Source organism: Leguminivora glycinivorella, chromosome 22 (assembly GCF_023078275.1).
Source record: "Leguminivora glycinivorella isolate SPB_JAAS2020 chromosome 22, LegGlyc_1.1, whole genome shotgun sequence".
Lineage (NCBI taxonomy): Eukaryota > Metazoa > Arthropoda > Insecta > Lepidoptera > Tortricidae > Leguminivora > Leguminivora glycinivorella.
In genome coordinates this window covers 7392749-7408671 of record NC_062992.1, presented here as the reverse complement: position 1 = coordinate 7408671, position 15923 = coordinate 7392749, and the positions used below count along the sequence as shown (strand labels likewise).

At 40.2% G+C, this 15923-nt stretch overlaps 1 protein-coding gene across 2 annotated transcripts in view; it reads left to right on the top strand.

The window, feature by feature from the left end:
* The first annotated feature begins 336 nt into the window (after window positions 1-336).
* Window positions 337-15923, top strand: part of LOC125237685 (transcription factor AP-2-epsilon) — a 100304-nt gene continuing 84717 nt past the window's right edge. The window contains exon 1 of one of the 2 annotated variants that reach the window (XM_048144832.1): window positions 337-497. In XM_048144832.1, coding sequence (XP_048000789.1) covers window positions 468-497 — 30 coding nt within the window. In that variant the 5' untranslated portion in view covers window positions 337-467. The remainder of the gene's footprint in view (window positions 498-15923) is intronic. The other variant, XM_048144831.1, reaches the window with a different exon arrangement.

Here is a 15923-nt window from a genome sequence, read left to right as displayed (position 1 = left end):
GATCAAACAGATCGTCGCAGGCGCAATCTGTACACAGTCATAAAAAAATCAAATATCGAACACAAACGTCACATATTAACCGCTCACTCAACCCTACAATAGCCATAAAGAATTACAATTAATCGCTGCGACGAGAAATGCCACCGCGTTAAAAAAACGTCAAAATATCTATGCCCCCACTGACTACTGACCGCCAATGGGGGAGCCCGTTTGACGGCTCGCTACCACTTTCGGGCCAATGGGGGCCCGGGGCGGAGCCTGGAGCGCCGCTCCGCGTTTCGCCCCCAGCGAAAACCTTTTCGCCTGCAGTCGTTTACCGATAAGCCTGAGGGATGGTCGGTTATTATTACATTCGGTACGTGAGCGGATGGCTCCGGGCATAATCGATAATGCGGAAGGCAAGCCAGTGACTGTTGTGATATGAGACATTTTGTGTTCTGTGATATGTTTGCCTTAGTATAGATAGCATGAACCTTTATATGCAGTGTCACCGCGAGGTATGGATACGATTGCTTACTAGGTTTACAGGTGTAGAGTGCTGTGATTACCTACCTATAAGTGTGTATATCAATAATGTATACTTGCATGTGTTAGTGTTTGGTATATTTTCTTTAAACTTAAACCATCGATCGGAAGGTACCTACATATTACTTTTAGGAAGAGAAGAGGAAAATAACGTTTTAAAAAGGACAGTCCTTATAGAAAATATTTATATAATTTTTAAAACATAAACAAATTAAGAGTAGTATTGAAAAATTACGCACGAATTATTACTACAAAAAAATTCTATCGCGGTAATTATACTACATAGCTTTGTTTATTATTGTAAAATTTATAACATTCATTTGGTAAATATTATTATACATTTCATAAAAAAGGTACAAAATAAATATCAAAAAACAGTTAAGTTATAAATGCCAATGTTGTAAACAAAATACAAACTCTTCCCTAACCTTTGTAACGAAACTTTCCTGATACCCTTCGTGCCGGGGGTTTACATTAAACAATTAGGAAAAGGAGATTTTTTTAATAGACGAAGATTTATATTTTAATAAGGTGGTTTTTAATACTCAGAAATATTTTAATGGTTGTTTCTATTGCGTTTTGATACTACATATATAAGTCAACTTCGTTTTGTATGTCTATTTGTCCAACTTGGTTATACTTACATGTGTATTATTCTGTAACTAATAATATTTATAAATTTGTATATGTTGTCTTCAATATCGTGTTTACTACATGAACATTTTCAAAAATATTTTAAAATAATATATGACTGCGTGGCTGGGTGGTTTAGCGATCAGGACGTTAGCCGCGTAAGCTAAGACGAAAGTTTGATTCCCACCGTGAACACCGTTGGACTCTTCCTTTTTTTGGTATATAGTAATACCTATTTATTTCAGTTTATAAATGATGAAACCTCAATATGCGGCTAACAATTTAAATAAACTAAACTTATTTGAAAATCTAATTAGGGAACAAAACAAATTAATTGATTGAATTTTTGAAGCGGCCTAAGATGTAATGCCCGAGTTTGATATCCGGCTTGGTCACCGGTGGAGTTGGTTGCTTTTTTCTATCGTTTATGATATCTATTTCAGTCTGAAGTACCTAGTAGTAGTAGTAATAGTATAGAAAATTTAACGTTAAATTATTTATGCAACTTGGAGTCATATTTGTAACTTAGTATTTAAAATCTCGGGAAAATCAAAACTTCTTTACTACCAAATTAGTCACTTGTTATAACTTTACTTTTAACAACCGTTAATTTAAATACCGTTAATTTTTAACAACCGTATTATATTAAATAAAAACACCACGACATTTGCCCAACGAAACTTTACACATATTCCCAGAACAGTCACAGAAACTCACAAACCCTATATTTAAAAGTTCAAAATATACTTTCCCGCCTCAAAACCAAAAACTAAGTAACATTTCATCCAAGAAACTTGACACAAGAAAGGGCCCAATCCTTTATTTGTAGCATTCCTCCAAGCGTATAATTATGGCGGCCAACACACGTTATACTTTGAAATTTTATAATTGGTGGTCCTTGGCACAAATTGCCGGGACATCCTTTTCAAACAGGTAAAACAATAAAAAATAACTTTTTGCGATATCGGTGGCTTCAGTCGAAAGTTTTGAAAATTAAATGTTTTTGAGTTGTGCGGTTTTTTCGTTGTCATAAAAAAAGTTGTATAATGTGTTGTCAAAAAGTTTAGCGGCATTTATTGGGTCTTTTGCATTGATATTTGAAAAATATTATCTGGCACTTATGGCTTTTTTATTAGGTATTTTTAGACACATCTTAATTTGAGAGTTCTAGGATATCGATATCCTTGAAAATCTCCACATCTTCAGTATTCACCAATTAGATAGGTATTCACATTCCTCAACTGTGCGTTTCTTCAGAAAATTCCTGTCTAGGACTACTTTGGAACGAACTGCCATCCCCGGTTTTCGGACCTTCAATCCAAACTTGCAAACTCTGGTGTTGCAGGAGTCTATGAGCGAATTTTACTTGTCAAATATATAGGTACAAACGCGTCTTCCAACTTGCAACTTCAAATTTCACGGTAAACCTGGCCCCGTAGCCGAATGGCATTTCTAGGACGCGAAAGGAAAACGAAACATCGCGAAAGGTAGTCTGGCTCTGTCACGCCAACACGCAAGATCGATAGAGACGGATATCTACGAGCGTTTTGTTTGTGCATTTGGCTACGCACGCAAAGCCTCTAACACGAATGTATGTCGTTTTAGAAACATTACTCGACAGTGTACCTGAACGTCAAAAACGTACGTAAGTTTTGGTTCTAGTAACTTTCGGAAGCGCTATTCGTTTTTCCATACAATGAATTAAATTTTCCGTAACGTTTACAATATCGAGCGATACCATCAAACCTCATGATAAGTCCCCAATTGAACCGGCGGCGGCGGCGGACATACAGCCGACGGGATGGCCGAATGCTACGAATCATATTTTCGACGGTCTCCCAGCCTAGTCTGTAGCCACCCTCGCACGCCTGCCTGTGAAACACTTCTTCCAATTTTGAATCGATAATATTTATTTCTGAGTTATGGGTGTTTTTTTTTTATGTTTTGTACCTACATATGTAGTTACTTTGACTCGTACTGTCATATTAATCATAATAGTCAAGAATGGATTTGACTTTTAGGCGTTGTCGTAAAAGACACGATCTCCTACACTGTGTAATTGAGAGTATCGCTAAGTCGAGGTGTGACCAAGTACATTTACTATCCTATAGTAGTAGTACAAATTGCATAGGTAGCTAATTTATATTTATCGTTAGAATTATATCAGGCCAAGGTCACGGTAAAAAAACCGTCAATACATTTAAGCGGTTGTCTATTGTTTGCCCGACAGTCATTTAACATAATATTCATTTGCCCGAATCTAACTTGCCTGAATTTCATTTGCCCGAATGATTTGTTTACCATAAAAATCATATGACATACTCGTTGTTTATCCGAATATTACCTTCCATAATCATACAATGCCATACTATTTGTTAGCCATATTATTAAATGCAATAATATGGTTTCATAGAATATTCAAACGCCATAAGCAATTATTGCCATATTAATTGTTGCCCATATTATTACCTAACCTAACCTACTTTCTAATAGCAGTTTCATTTTCCAGGGGTCACAGTTCTAACCTAACCTAACCTACTTTTCCAGCAGTTTCATTCTCCAGGGGGGCACAGTTCTAACCTAACCTGACCTACTTTCTGATAGCAGTTTCATTTTCCGGGGGTCACAGTTCTAACCTTTTTTTTTTTTTTTTGCGTTGGAAAAATACTTTATGTATACCCACACACCTGGGGGAGGTTGTGCGGGTTATGTGGGACTCGGCAAGAGGCGCCGCTACCCACTAAAAAACCAACGGTATGCCTGCGCGCCGCCAATGGAGCGTGGCCACGGGAACTCTTGAGTACGCAACCGTGACCACGCCGGCGCCGCCCGCCCCTACCACTTGCAGCGGGCCCTTCTCTGTGAGGGCTAGAGAGGAACCTCTACCCCTGCCTCCTCAAACGGCGTGTGGGCTACACGCGTGCCTCCTCTGTGCGGCCTTTGTAATGGACAGTGACGCCCCCGCGCCACTGCCCAGACTTCACTAGGTGGGGGGGAGGAGGTGGGCATAAGCTCTTCTCCGGGCCCCTGTGCGCTTACGGCGGATAGGGTGCGAAGCTGGGTCTGCCTCCCTTTCCCTTTCCGCCGCCTCCTTCTGCGACATTACATCCTCGCAGAAGAAGAGGACCGATTTCCACGACCTCTCGTTGGCGACCATAGCCTTAACCACGGCCGGCAGGGAGAGGTCGTCTCCCACCACTGCCACGAGGTCCCGGCGCTGCCCCGCCCAGGCAGGGCATTCCTCCAGAGTATGCTGCGCTGTGTCCTCGTCGCATCTGCACTGATGGCACTCGGCTGTCACCTCCCGTCTTGCGAACCGGTGCAGGTAGCTACCGAAGCAGCCATGACCCGTAAGCACCTGCACCAGCCGGAAGGTTAATGAGCCCCATTCTCTCTCCAGCCAGTCTTGTAAGACCGGCCGGATTGCCTCGACAGTCCTGTGTCCTTCCTCTCGTTCAGCCAGTTGTTCCTCCCATTGGAGAACTATGGACTGCTGGACGAGGAGCTTCTGTGCCTCTACTTCTCTGGGCGCAGGATGGTACTCCTGGAGCCGGAGGTCCCTACGCCACTCATACAGAGACGCTTGGGCCTCCGCCTTCAGGTTCCAAGGAGGCGTTCCCGCTAGTAAGCACGCCGCATCGTATGAGGTGGTGCGATACCCGCGTACGACGCTGATCGCCATCGCCCTCTGAGCCCTCTTCAGCAGGGCGACATTTCAGGCCGCCAGGTTCTCCGCCCAGATCGGTGCCCCGTACAAGGCCATCGATTGCACCACCCCCATATAAAGACGGCGGCTCGCAACCTCCGGCCCACCAATGTTGGGCATCAGTCGCTTCAGTGCGGCCGATGCTGCCATGAGTCGGGGGGTCAGGCGGACAAAGTGCTCGCGGAAGTTCCAGCGGGAGTCAAGGACAAGTCCAAGATATTTCATGTTGGACTTGACCTCGATTCGAGTGCCACCAACAACGATGCTGGCTTCAGCAGGCGGCGCCTTCCGGGCTGTGTGGAAGCAGAGTGCCTCAGACTTGTGCAACGCCACCTCGAGACCCAGCATCGCTATGCGCCTCACCACCTGTGCTACCGTCACGGTGGCAAGGCGTGCTGCTTCCCGGTACGAGGTTCCCCGGGATGTGACCAGCGTGTCGTCTGCGTAGCAAGTCACATTTGATCCCGGTAGAAGCTCCCCCCGCAGGACCCAGTCGTACCCGATGTTCCACAGAAGCGGCCCTAAGACCGAGCCCTGTGGAACACCGCACGATGTCTCCCACCTTGTCAGCCCGCCGCCCCGGACTGGGTACTCCACACACCGCTCCGAAAGGTAGGACCCGACTATTTGGCACAAATAGGGGGGCACTTTGTGGTGTTTCAGTGCTTCCCTAATACACGACCACAGTAGAGTGTTAAAGGCATTGGCGATATCCAAGGACACCGCCAAGAGAACCCCACCGTGGCCGACCGCCTCCTCTGAGAGTGCTTTGATTCGCGCGACCGCATCTACTGTCGACCTGCCCTCTCGGAATCCAAACTGGTGTTCGGACAAATCGGGTCCCACTCCCCGGAGGTGCTCGACGAGGCGACAGCAGATGATACGCTCGAAGAGCTTGTCAGCCTCGTCGAGCAACACGATCGGACGGTAGGCTGATGGAGAATCCGCGGGTCGCCCGTCTTTTTTCAGGAGGACGAGCCGGCCGGTTTTCCAGATGGTCGGAAATCGGCCGGACTGTAGACAGGCGTCCAGTAGTCCTCGAAATCTCTCCCCCAGGGCCCGCAGCGCCAGAGCCAGGACACGTCCTGGGATCCCATCTGGACCCGGTGCCGTGTTTTTGGCTTTCAGCTTAAACACGGCTGCGTCTAGTTCTGCCTCCGTTACCGGAGGAACCTCGACTTCCGCAACCTCATATCCAGCGCGCTGACGGGAAGGTGCCATTGCTGGGGGCTGGTGCTCCGGTCTGTTCGGGAACAGGTTAGAAACAACTACCTCCAGCAACCGAGGCTCGAGACTCTCCGTCAAGGGAGGGGCCCAGGGGCGTAGTTTGCCCCTGACCGCCTTGTAGGGCCTCCCCCATGGATCTCGGTTTAGAGTCTCGAGAAGCTCCGCTTTGGCACTCGCCTTCGCTTCACGGATGGAAATCTGCAGCGTCTTGACCGCCTCTCTGTATGCGCTGTACAGCCGCGACTCCTCGTCGACGTCTCGGGTCCTCCTTCGTCGGCGGGACCGAGTGTACTGACGTCTCGCCTTGTTGGCACGGCATCGAAGTTCTGCGATTTCTCGAGACCACCAATACACTTGCCGTTTCGGAGGTCGAGGCTTGGCTCGAGCCATGCCTGCATCACAGACTTGTGACATGGCTTCTCTGAACCAGGCTACCTCTTCCTCGACCTCCACAGGCCCGGTAGATGTTGTCCAGGCCTGGACGATAGACGCTATCTCTACCGCTTCACGAACGTCAAAAACGTACGTAAGTTTTGGTTCTAGTAACTTTCGGAAGCGCTATTCGTTTTTCCATACAATGAATTAAATTTTCCGTAACGTTTACAATATCGAGCGATACCATCAAACCTCATGATAAGTCCCCAATTGAACCGGCGGCGGCGGCGGACATACAGCCGACGGGATGGCCGAATGCTACGAATCATATTTTCGACGGTCTCCCAGCCTAGTCTGTAGCCACCCTCGCACGCCTGCCTGTGAAACACTTCTTCCAATTTTGAATCGATAATATTTATTTCTGAGTTATGGGTGTTTTTTTTTTGTTTTGTACCTACATATGTAGTTACTTTGACTCGTACTGTCATATTAATCATAATAGTCAAGAATGGATTTGACTTTTAGGCGTTGTCGTAAAAGACACGATCTCCTACACTGTGTAATTGAGAGTATCGCTAAGTCGAGGTGTGACCAAGTACATTTACTATCCTATAGTAGTAGTACAAATTGCATAGGTAGCTAATTTATATTTATCGTTAGAATTATATCAGGCCAAGGTCACGGTAAAAAAACCGTCAATACATTTAAGCGGTTGTCTATTGTTTGCCCGACAGTCATTTAACATAATATTCATTTGCCCGAATCTAACTTGCCTGAATTTCATTTGCCCGAATGATTTGTTTACCATAAAAATCATATGACATACTCGTTGTTTATCCGAATATTACCTTCCATAATCATACAATGCCATACTATTTGTTAGCCATATTATTAAATGCAATAATATGGTTTCATAGAATATTCAAACGCCATAAGCAATTATTGCCATATTAATTGTTGCCCATATTATTACCTAACCTAACCTACTTTCTAATAGCAGTTTCATTTTCCAGGGGTCACAGTTCTAACCTAACCTAACCTACTTTTCCAGCAGTTTCATTCTCCAGGGGGGCACAGTTCTAACCTAACCTGACCTACTTTCTGATAGCAGTTTCATTTTCCAGGGGGTCGCAGTTCTAACCTAACCTAACCTACTGTCTGATAGTATTTTCATTTTCCGGGGGGTCACAGTTCTAACCTAACCTAACCTACTTTTCAAGCAGTTTCCTTTTCCAGAGGTTCACAGTTCTAACCTAACCTAACCTACTTTCTGATAGCAGTTTCATTTTCCAGGGGGTCGCAGTTCTAACCTAACCTAACCTACTGTCTGATAGTATTTTCATTTTCCGGGGGGTCACAGTTCTAACCTAACCTAACCTACTTTTCAAGCAGTTTCCTTTTCCAGAGGTTCACAGTTCTAACCTAACCTAACCTACTTTCTGATAGCAGTTTTATTTTCCAGGGGTCACAGTTCTAACCTAACCTAACCTAGTTTTCGATTCTGCCAAAGCACATTATGGAAATTGACTTTTCTGGACGCTAATTTGTATGACAAATGATGGTATGGAATGTGGTAATTACGGATTTCGATGATTCTGACAAATGACATTATGGAAACTGACTTTATGGGAAACAAAGTTTCTGGCACTAGATTAATATAGTAAACAATGATTATGGCATAAGATGTTATGAGAAACAATATTATGATTGTTGAATAGGATGGCAAATAAAATTATGGCAAATGAAATTCTGGCAAATGGGGGTATCCCCATTTAAGCCTTCAGCAATCGGCTGAAGTATTGACAGAAAAAAAAATCTGCCTGTCACCACGCAGCAAGAGAATACTCTGAACATTTAAAATCAGCCTAATGGTGCTCCCACACTGGCTGTTATATAACGTTGTATAGATAACTGCTACGCGTGTGGGTGCACCATAAGCCAAGAAGCGCTGATGATGATGACAGCGTGTTGTTCGCAGAGTCGTCGCGACAGCGATACTATTCCCCTTTCATTTTTGACTCTAGACCACGATTACATACTAGATAATCAGTGATCGGGGATTTGGATGCCACAGAATGACCTCAATCATTATGATATTATGGATTTGTTGCGGGACTCCGGGCTTTATGTGGTTAGATAAAAACAGCTTTTTTATCATAATATTACTTTAATATACCGAGTGGGGCCTGTAACAAAGGCGAAGAATTGAACTCTAGGCTATTCTCCTTATACTGATCAACATTCGTTCGGCGACTTTTAAAAATAACTTTTATTTTGATTTTTATCACCCTTGAAAGTTTTTTCTAAGAGGTAATGTATTGCGAATTCTGTTAAGTCTAAAGTGTGACAGACAACGTCAATGACAACAATAATGGCGTACATTGAAGCTAATATTTATTTTGTATGAAAAATTAAAAATTTAAAGACTTCATAATTTTTAAAAGTCACTGAACAAATGTTGATCAGTATAAGGAGAATAGCCTACAGCTCAATTCTTCGCCTTTGTTACAGGCCCCACTCTGTATAGACATAGTACATAGATATAAAAATAAATATAATTATTATAAGAGGTCGCTGTTATTCTGATGTATGGAGTGACAGTTCAGTTTAGTATGAAGAAAATAGTTCTAATGAAATTCCGCAACATGGCGCGTTGTCATATATTTCTGGTCAGGGTACGTAGCCAAATGCACAAACGCTCACGATACTATGTGTTTCGTAGCTATATATCTCTATCGCTCTTGCGTATTGGCGCGACAGAGCCGGACTGTATTTCTGTCGGCGTCTGGCGTTGACGATTGCCATTCGGCTACGCCGGTAGGCTTCACCTGAAGCGGATTGTGGAAATTAACCAAAAAGTGTGTACACATGAGATAGAAAAGTTCAGGCGGGACGGGCTTACAAAACACTTGTAATATAACCCCACATAATATAACAAACGATTTCAAAACAAGAACTACCATGAAGACCCGATTCAATTTCAGCCAGCAATAAAACAATTCGAAAATGGAACGCTGAAGTATTTAAAAAACTCCGTTCCATTATGCCGCTGTCATCGGCTTGATAAGATTTAAATTAGCCCCACAATACGGCGCTGTCAAATCCGCCATTAATTTTCGAATTTCGAACGGGAGCGGTGTTGCCAGCCTTTTGACCGTTACGACAATGGAGGATTTTGGATTCGTTGATCTTTTATTTTAGATAATTAATATGGCTTAGGGTGTTGAATTGGTAATTTTAATTTTATTCGGTTTGTTTTCTTCGTTGTAATATTTCTGCGAAATTTATTTATTAGTAAAACACATTTACAAGACATTACAGTATAACCAATGTGTCACTAAACTTATATACTTAGCAAAAAGGAGAAAAAAGAGAACAATCAAAATAAAATTAAACAATTGAATTGATAAGTGTGATTTAAGTTGCGAGGCTTCCTTTTCGGCAATAAATATTTAACTAATTCTACTAGGTACATTTCTTTCACTTCGTAACATTAAGTATTAATAAGTAAAGTAGATAATAATGTGAGTATTAAAAATTTACCTAAATGTCAATAGTAATACGATATAAAACGATTATAAAAGATATGTTGAATCTATTTGAATATAAACTGCCAAATCTAATCAGACGCCATTTTAGTTATAACCTTATAATTACAGAGGTCATTGTAATAAACAACAATTAATTAATCGTTAATGAATTTAATACCACAACTGACACACATAAATGCAATTTAAAACTAGCATTTGAAATTAATGCGTTGCTGATAACATAAAATAAAAATATACACATTAAATATATTTAATGACATGTCACTTAGCTCCGCCCACTGCTATTTAAAATTAGTCATAAACTATACAGAGGATATAAAAAGTAGTAAATTGGGATCGGTATTCATTTACGATATGATTATTGTAATTATTATGCGTAACATAGGTATAATAAGTCTAAATTGTCTTAACCGATGGCAATTTTTTTTTTGCATTAATGCAGAAATTACATACCTACCGTGAGGTGATTCATCTGTTTGTGTGAGGCCTATATCATAAAATAAAATATGAATAACAATTTTTATGTAACATATATTTGCATTGATCCTGTCTACAGTCTGAAAAAAGAGTGAAAAGTGACAATATCGTCCCGTTTTCTCACACATATTGATTTGAAAGAAACGCCACTTGGACGATGCTGCTACTTTTTAATTTCTACTCTTTTTAGCCAGACTGTAGGTCATTCAGTAGCTTCTGGTCCAATCAACAGTTACTGGCAATAAGCAACTGTATCCACACTTAAAAAGAAAAAATGTTTTAGCATTTAACAGAATTTTAATAAAAAGGTAGGTATAATTTAATTGATTTGTTAAAAGCTTTTTTAACCGCCTTCCAAATCTCAAAGGAAGGGGTTTGCAATTCGTCTGTATTTTTTTGACGTGATAACGTCTAATAACTCGTCCTTTTTTGTTGTTAGTAAATTATCACCTTAAGTATAATTATTTTCACTTTTTTAAATATTATTTTGGGCAAATTTGCGATGAAACCGTTAGAAAATTGAAAATATTTACTTCTCGTTTACATCACTGACATACAATGACTTTTGACGACGGGTGTCAAATATTAATCCTTGCCAGTAAAATAAATTAGTTCAGCTGAAAATCCGCAACGTGGCGAGGGTCAAATAAAAACTTGTCAGGCTATACTTCAGAATCATCCAGATTTCAAAATTGGTTCAGAAATGACGGAGATATCGAATAACAAACATTAAAAAATATACAGACGAATTGATAATATAATCCAACATTTGAAAGTATTTATCACCAGAACCCCAAAGGAAGGCGGTTTTTTTTTTCTTAAAAATTATTAATTTTCTTAATTTCCCATTTATACTACTTCTCATTTATACCCTATATAAAATAAATCCAAAATAATAACAAGTTACAAGCAACCAGCAACCAAATTCGGGCTCAAAAACTCGGTACGGTTCAGAATTGGTTTCGATACGACATCCCATCGTCTTTGTTTTTGTTATTAATATACCTACCAGTGGTTTTTAAGGTCGTATCAAATATTATCAAAAAAAGTTCATATTCATACATCGATTCGAACTCCAGATATCATAATAGTGAGTGACCACAATATCATTATTCATTTGTTTATCTCTCTGTACCCCGCTGTGACGAGAGCTTCTGTACTGACTTTTTATTTTATATTAACTGACAAATGGTAGACCTAGTTGAAAATACGATAAGGTTTACGGATAATTAAAGAATTTTGAACGTGAACCTCGTTTTCAAAGTAAAAATCCAACGGCAACGAGAAGCGGCAACGCCAAAGACAGCAACGAGAGTCTAGTCGTTGCTGTCTTTTGTTCCATTGGAGAAATATTCGGTTAGACAATCGAATTCATCAGTGTATCTACTTACATACACACAATATATACTCAACGCGTCTGTATTCCCAAAATAAGTAGGCAGAGCACATGAAATTAGCAATTAAGGGGTTGAAAGAAAATAAAATTGTGATATTGCGTTGGCTCTGACGGGTTGCTAGCCCATGGCACATAAGTATCACAATTGAAACCACATCCTCAGTGCGTTTTCACATTATCCGATCCGATATCGGATGTCGGACGGATTTCAAAATCAAAAATCAAAGATGGCGGTTTAAATCTAATATGGGATATCGGTCCTACATCCGATATCGGATCGGATAAAGTGCAAACGCACTCACAGTCCACACCCACGAGAGTAAAGGGGGTGGTGAAATTCTTAACCCGTCACCGCTCGAGAAAAACAGGAGCATCCAGAAGTCGTCAACAATATCATTAGTTTATCTCATATCTGTCTCCCGCTGTGACGAGAGCTCTTGAACGTAAACCTTTATACACATTGAAACTGACAATTATTAACCTTATTTCAAACTCATAAGGCCCACAGATGGTCAGTGGCGAGAATATTGATCTTCTTTCACTACAGAGCTACAAAGCTGGCGAGGCATTCAAATTAATCTACACACGATATCACTATGTCGACAAATATAGTGTTTTACAATAGTTACTAGAAAAAATGTGTTCAATCGTATACTGAATAAGTACGTACTTAGATATGTAAAGACGGTCAGTCAAATCTTGTCACTAAAAAAGGTGGCAAATGAAAAAAATGTAGGGGCAAAGCTTTATAGTCCCATTTTTTTTTTAATTTCGCGCCTTTTATACGTGAATAGATTTGATTCAGTAAACTTCATAGCCTAATAGACTTGGAAAAAAAGTATCTAAAAACCTATTTCGTAGTCTAAAGAAATAAAAAAACTATTAAAATATACGGATGAAACGAAGTGCAATTCGGACGGCTAAGCGCGCGTTGATGTCTTTTGTTCTATCTGTCTGTTTGACAAATCTATTGACAAATCACATTCGAACTATAAGATACGATACGTCCAGTTTTAGCTCTAGATACGATATTCGAATCGAGCCAAAAGTATATGAATGTAGGTCTTACCTATTTAAAAAAGTTAAAACAACGCGAGTTGATCAGAATTAACCTTCAACCTAATGTCACAACGTACAATAAACAAAACTCAATAATTGAAACGCAAGCGAAAACAATACATTTTCTAAGTGGCCATCCCTAAATTGGATTTTCAATGACTGCTGATATATTTTTAATAGGCAATAAGACCAAAGATGGTTTTGTTTTTAATTTTTCGAAACTTTAATAGTGTACGGCACCGGCCAACGGCCAAATGAGAAGGTCGTTCTTTTTTCGAATTTGATTTATAAGCAATGAATTGTGAACAGCAGTAATGAAATATAGAGTGATGTCGCAGTGTATATGCGTTTATATCAGGGTTCTGTAATTTTGTTTTGACATATGTTATTTATTATATAATTATATTAGTGTCATATATTATATAATTCTGGGGTCTAGCAATTTCTTGACCGAGCGTTAATGTTGATCTCCGTTTTAGGTGCTCCGTTTGTGCAAAATATTTTCGTAGATCGTGGGTGTGTAGCCCAGATGACAATGGAGTACTCTCCGTAGTCTCCGTAGCGAACGAAACTCCAATATTTCTGTTGTTTTAACATGGAAGAGTAAAAGAGGGAGATAAGTACGATGTGCTACGGTGCGTTAACGACTAGCACGTTGGTTAGGCATCCTGATTGATCTATTCCTCTACAGGTCGCATTTCTCAAACTATTCTCATCTAATTTTGGGAGCATGTCTTAGGTTAGTTAATTTTCCTGTAGTACGATTTATATCAGGTGTGTCGGTGTCAAAATTGTCGATTTCGTCTGATGAAATTATAGAGAAAGTTTTTGACATAAGTACTTATATCAAATCGGGATGATTCTCTCTTCAAAAATCTTAAGTAACATTTCCGGTCCAGTTACTTGTTTAGGTTGCTCACTTGTTTATTTAGACCGCATTGTGTTCCAAATTTGAATTACGGCGCCTGTAGATCAACAAAGCACCATAGACAAGCCATTTCTCACCGTCGCTTTTTCTAATAAAGCATTTGTTAGGCAAAGGCGAGCGCCCATTGTACGCGTACAGCCAAACGGAGGTCAAATCAACGCTTTCCAAGCCGTAACACGAATTTATACCTGACATTATTCATACCACCCGGCCGCTTGTTTTTCCCTAATTAGAATCCATTCAAACGTACCCCATTAAAACTCGTCTAAATTAAAATTCGAATAACTTACTAACTAGATGTATAAATCACGAACCGTACAGAAAGACAATAAAATATATTGTCCAGTCCGACAAACGGCTCGAGTCCAATAATTAATACAACAATGCGCTCACCGAGTAATTAAAATAAACTAATTTCTAAACGTGAGTGGCTTTTTATGAATGAACGCCGTGGTCTATCTTTTTCAGTCTGGCAACATTTCTCATCCGCGGTTGCGCACTGACAGTTCGGTTGACGGCGTTTTTTTTTCAAAGCGCGACTCGCAGCGGGGCGCTGCATCCGTTGCGCGTTCGAATTATCTCGTTTTAATTTGAGAATCGGCTTTTTTGTTTTATGCCATTATTTTACTAATTCGTAATTTGAAATGTTTAGACAATTACACGGCACTTATGAGTGAGGATTCGTGAATCACGTTCAAATCATTTTCTCACGCTAGGGACTCCCACGAATTAGTTGAATTGTTCGAAGCCTGGGATTCGGGAACCTAAGGATTTTCGGCATCGGATCGGGACGAGATGATTCCGAGCAATCGGCGAACATAATTACAACCTGCCTGCCAGTATTTGAGCTCTGCGCCGCGTGCACAGTAGCAATAACGTGCAATTTAAATGTTTCAAATTTCGAACACGGTTCTTTTTTTTAATACAAATCGGTATTGCGTGCATGCATTCAAAATAAACAAATAAACATCGTGCGATTTACAATGCTAAAAGAGTTTTTTTACGATTTCCAAAACAAGTACATCATCATATCTCACTTCAATAGTGTTACATGTCCGTGTACGATTGAATTTGTTGATCATATAATATATCCAATGTATAGTTACATCTATAATATATGTTGCAAAGGCAGTCTCAATACGATTAGGTTACACATGACAAAGATGTTGCTAGCTTAAAAAAGACAAACATTTCAAAATTAGAACGTTAAAGGCAGCACGTGCACAGATAAGTGCACGCCCGTCCACCGTATTCCAGATCACGTAGCTCAAATAACACAGGCCGGTTGTAATGAGCCGACGGGTTTAAACACCGCCATTCTGTTCCAAATTCGAATTAATAACCAGTTGGCTGTTATTATTTTGTACATGATCAGAACAACGGGGTTTTAGAGTTAATTTGGGAATTGGACAGGGTATTTTATTGATTAAATTTTGAGAAGTTAAATGTATTTGTCTAATGCTACTGATGCTACCTGCATCAATTGCTATTGTCTCAATGAAAACTGTCAACAAAAACCTATTTAGAAAAGTATCTACATACAAGTAATTACAGTTGATTTTTATTTTTTACTGTTACTATTGCTCATTTTCTTCAAAAGTTAACTAGTATGTTTTCATTTTGGGAGGTTAATGTATTGGTCTGATGCTACCTGCATCAATTTCTATTGCCTCAATGCAAATCACACTGGTAGGTACCTAATGCAATGTATAGGTCTATCTATCTCGTTACGTATTGTACCTATGCAAAAAATCTTGCAGTGATTTAAAGAGTAACAACTTAACAAATAATTACTTTAGTTGGTTCTAATTGTTTACGTGTATTCCTCATTTCTTTTTGACTTGTATTGTCTTGTTCTTATTATGTGTATTTTGTCTTGCCTGTGTTCACGAATATTCTATTCTATTCTATTCTATTTTCCTTCAAAATTAGTAAAGTAGTAGTTCGCCTTTGTACAAATACGTGCATATTTTACTATATTTTTTGTGTGTACCGGTTTATATGTAATAAAGCAAGCACTCATAATGACCAGCTCCAACTCGTTAT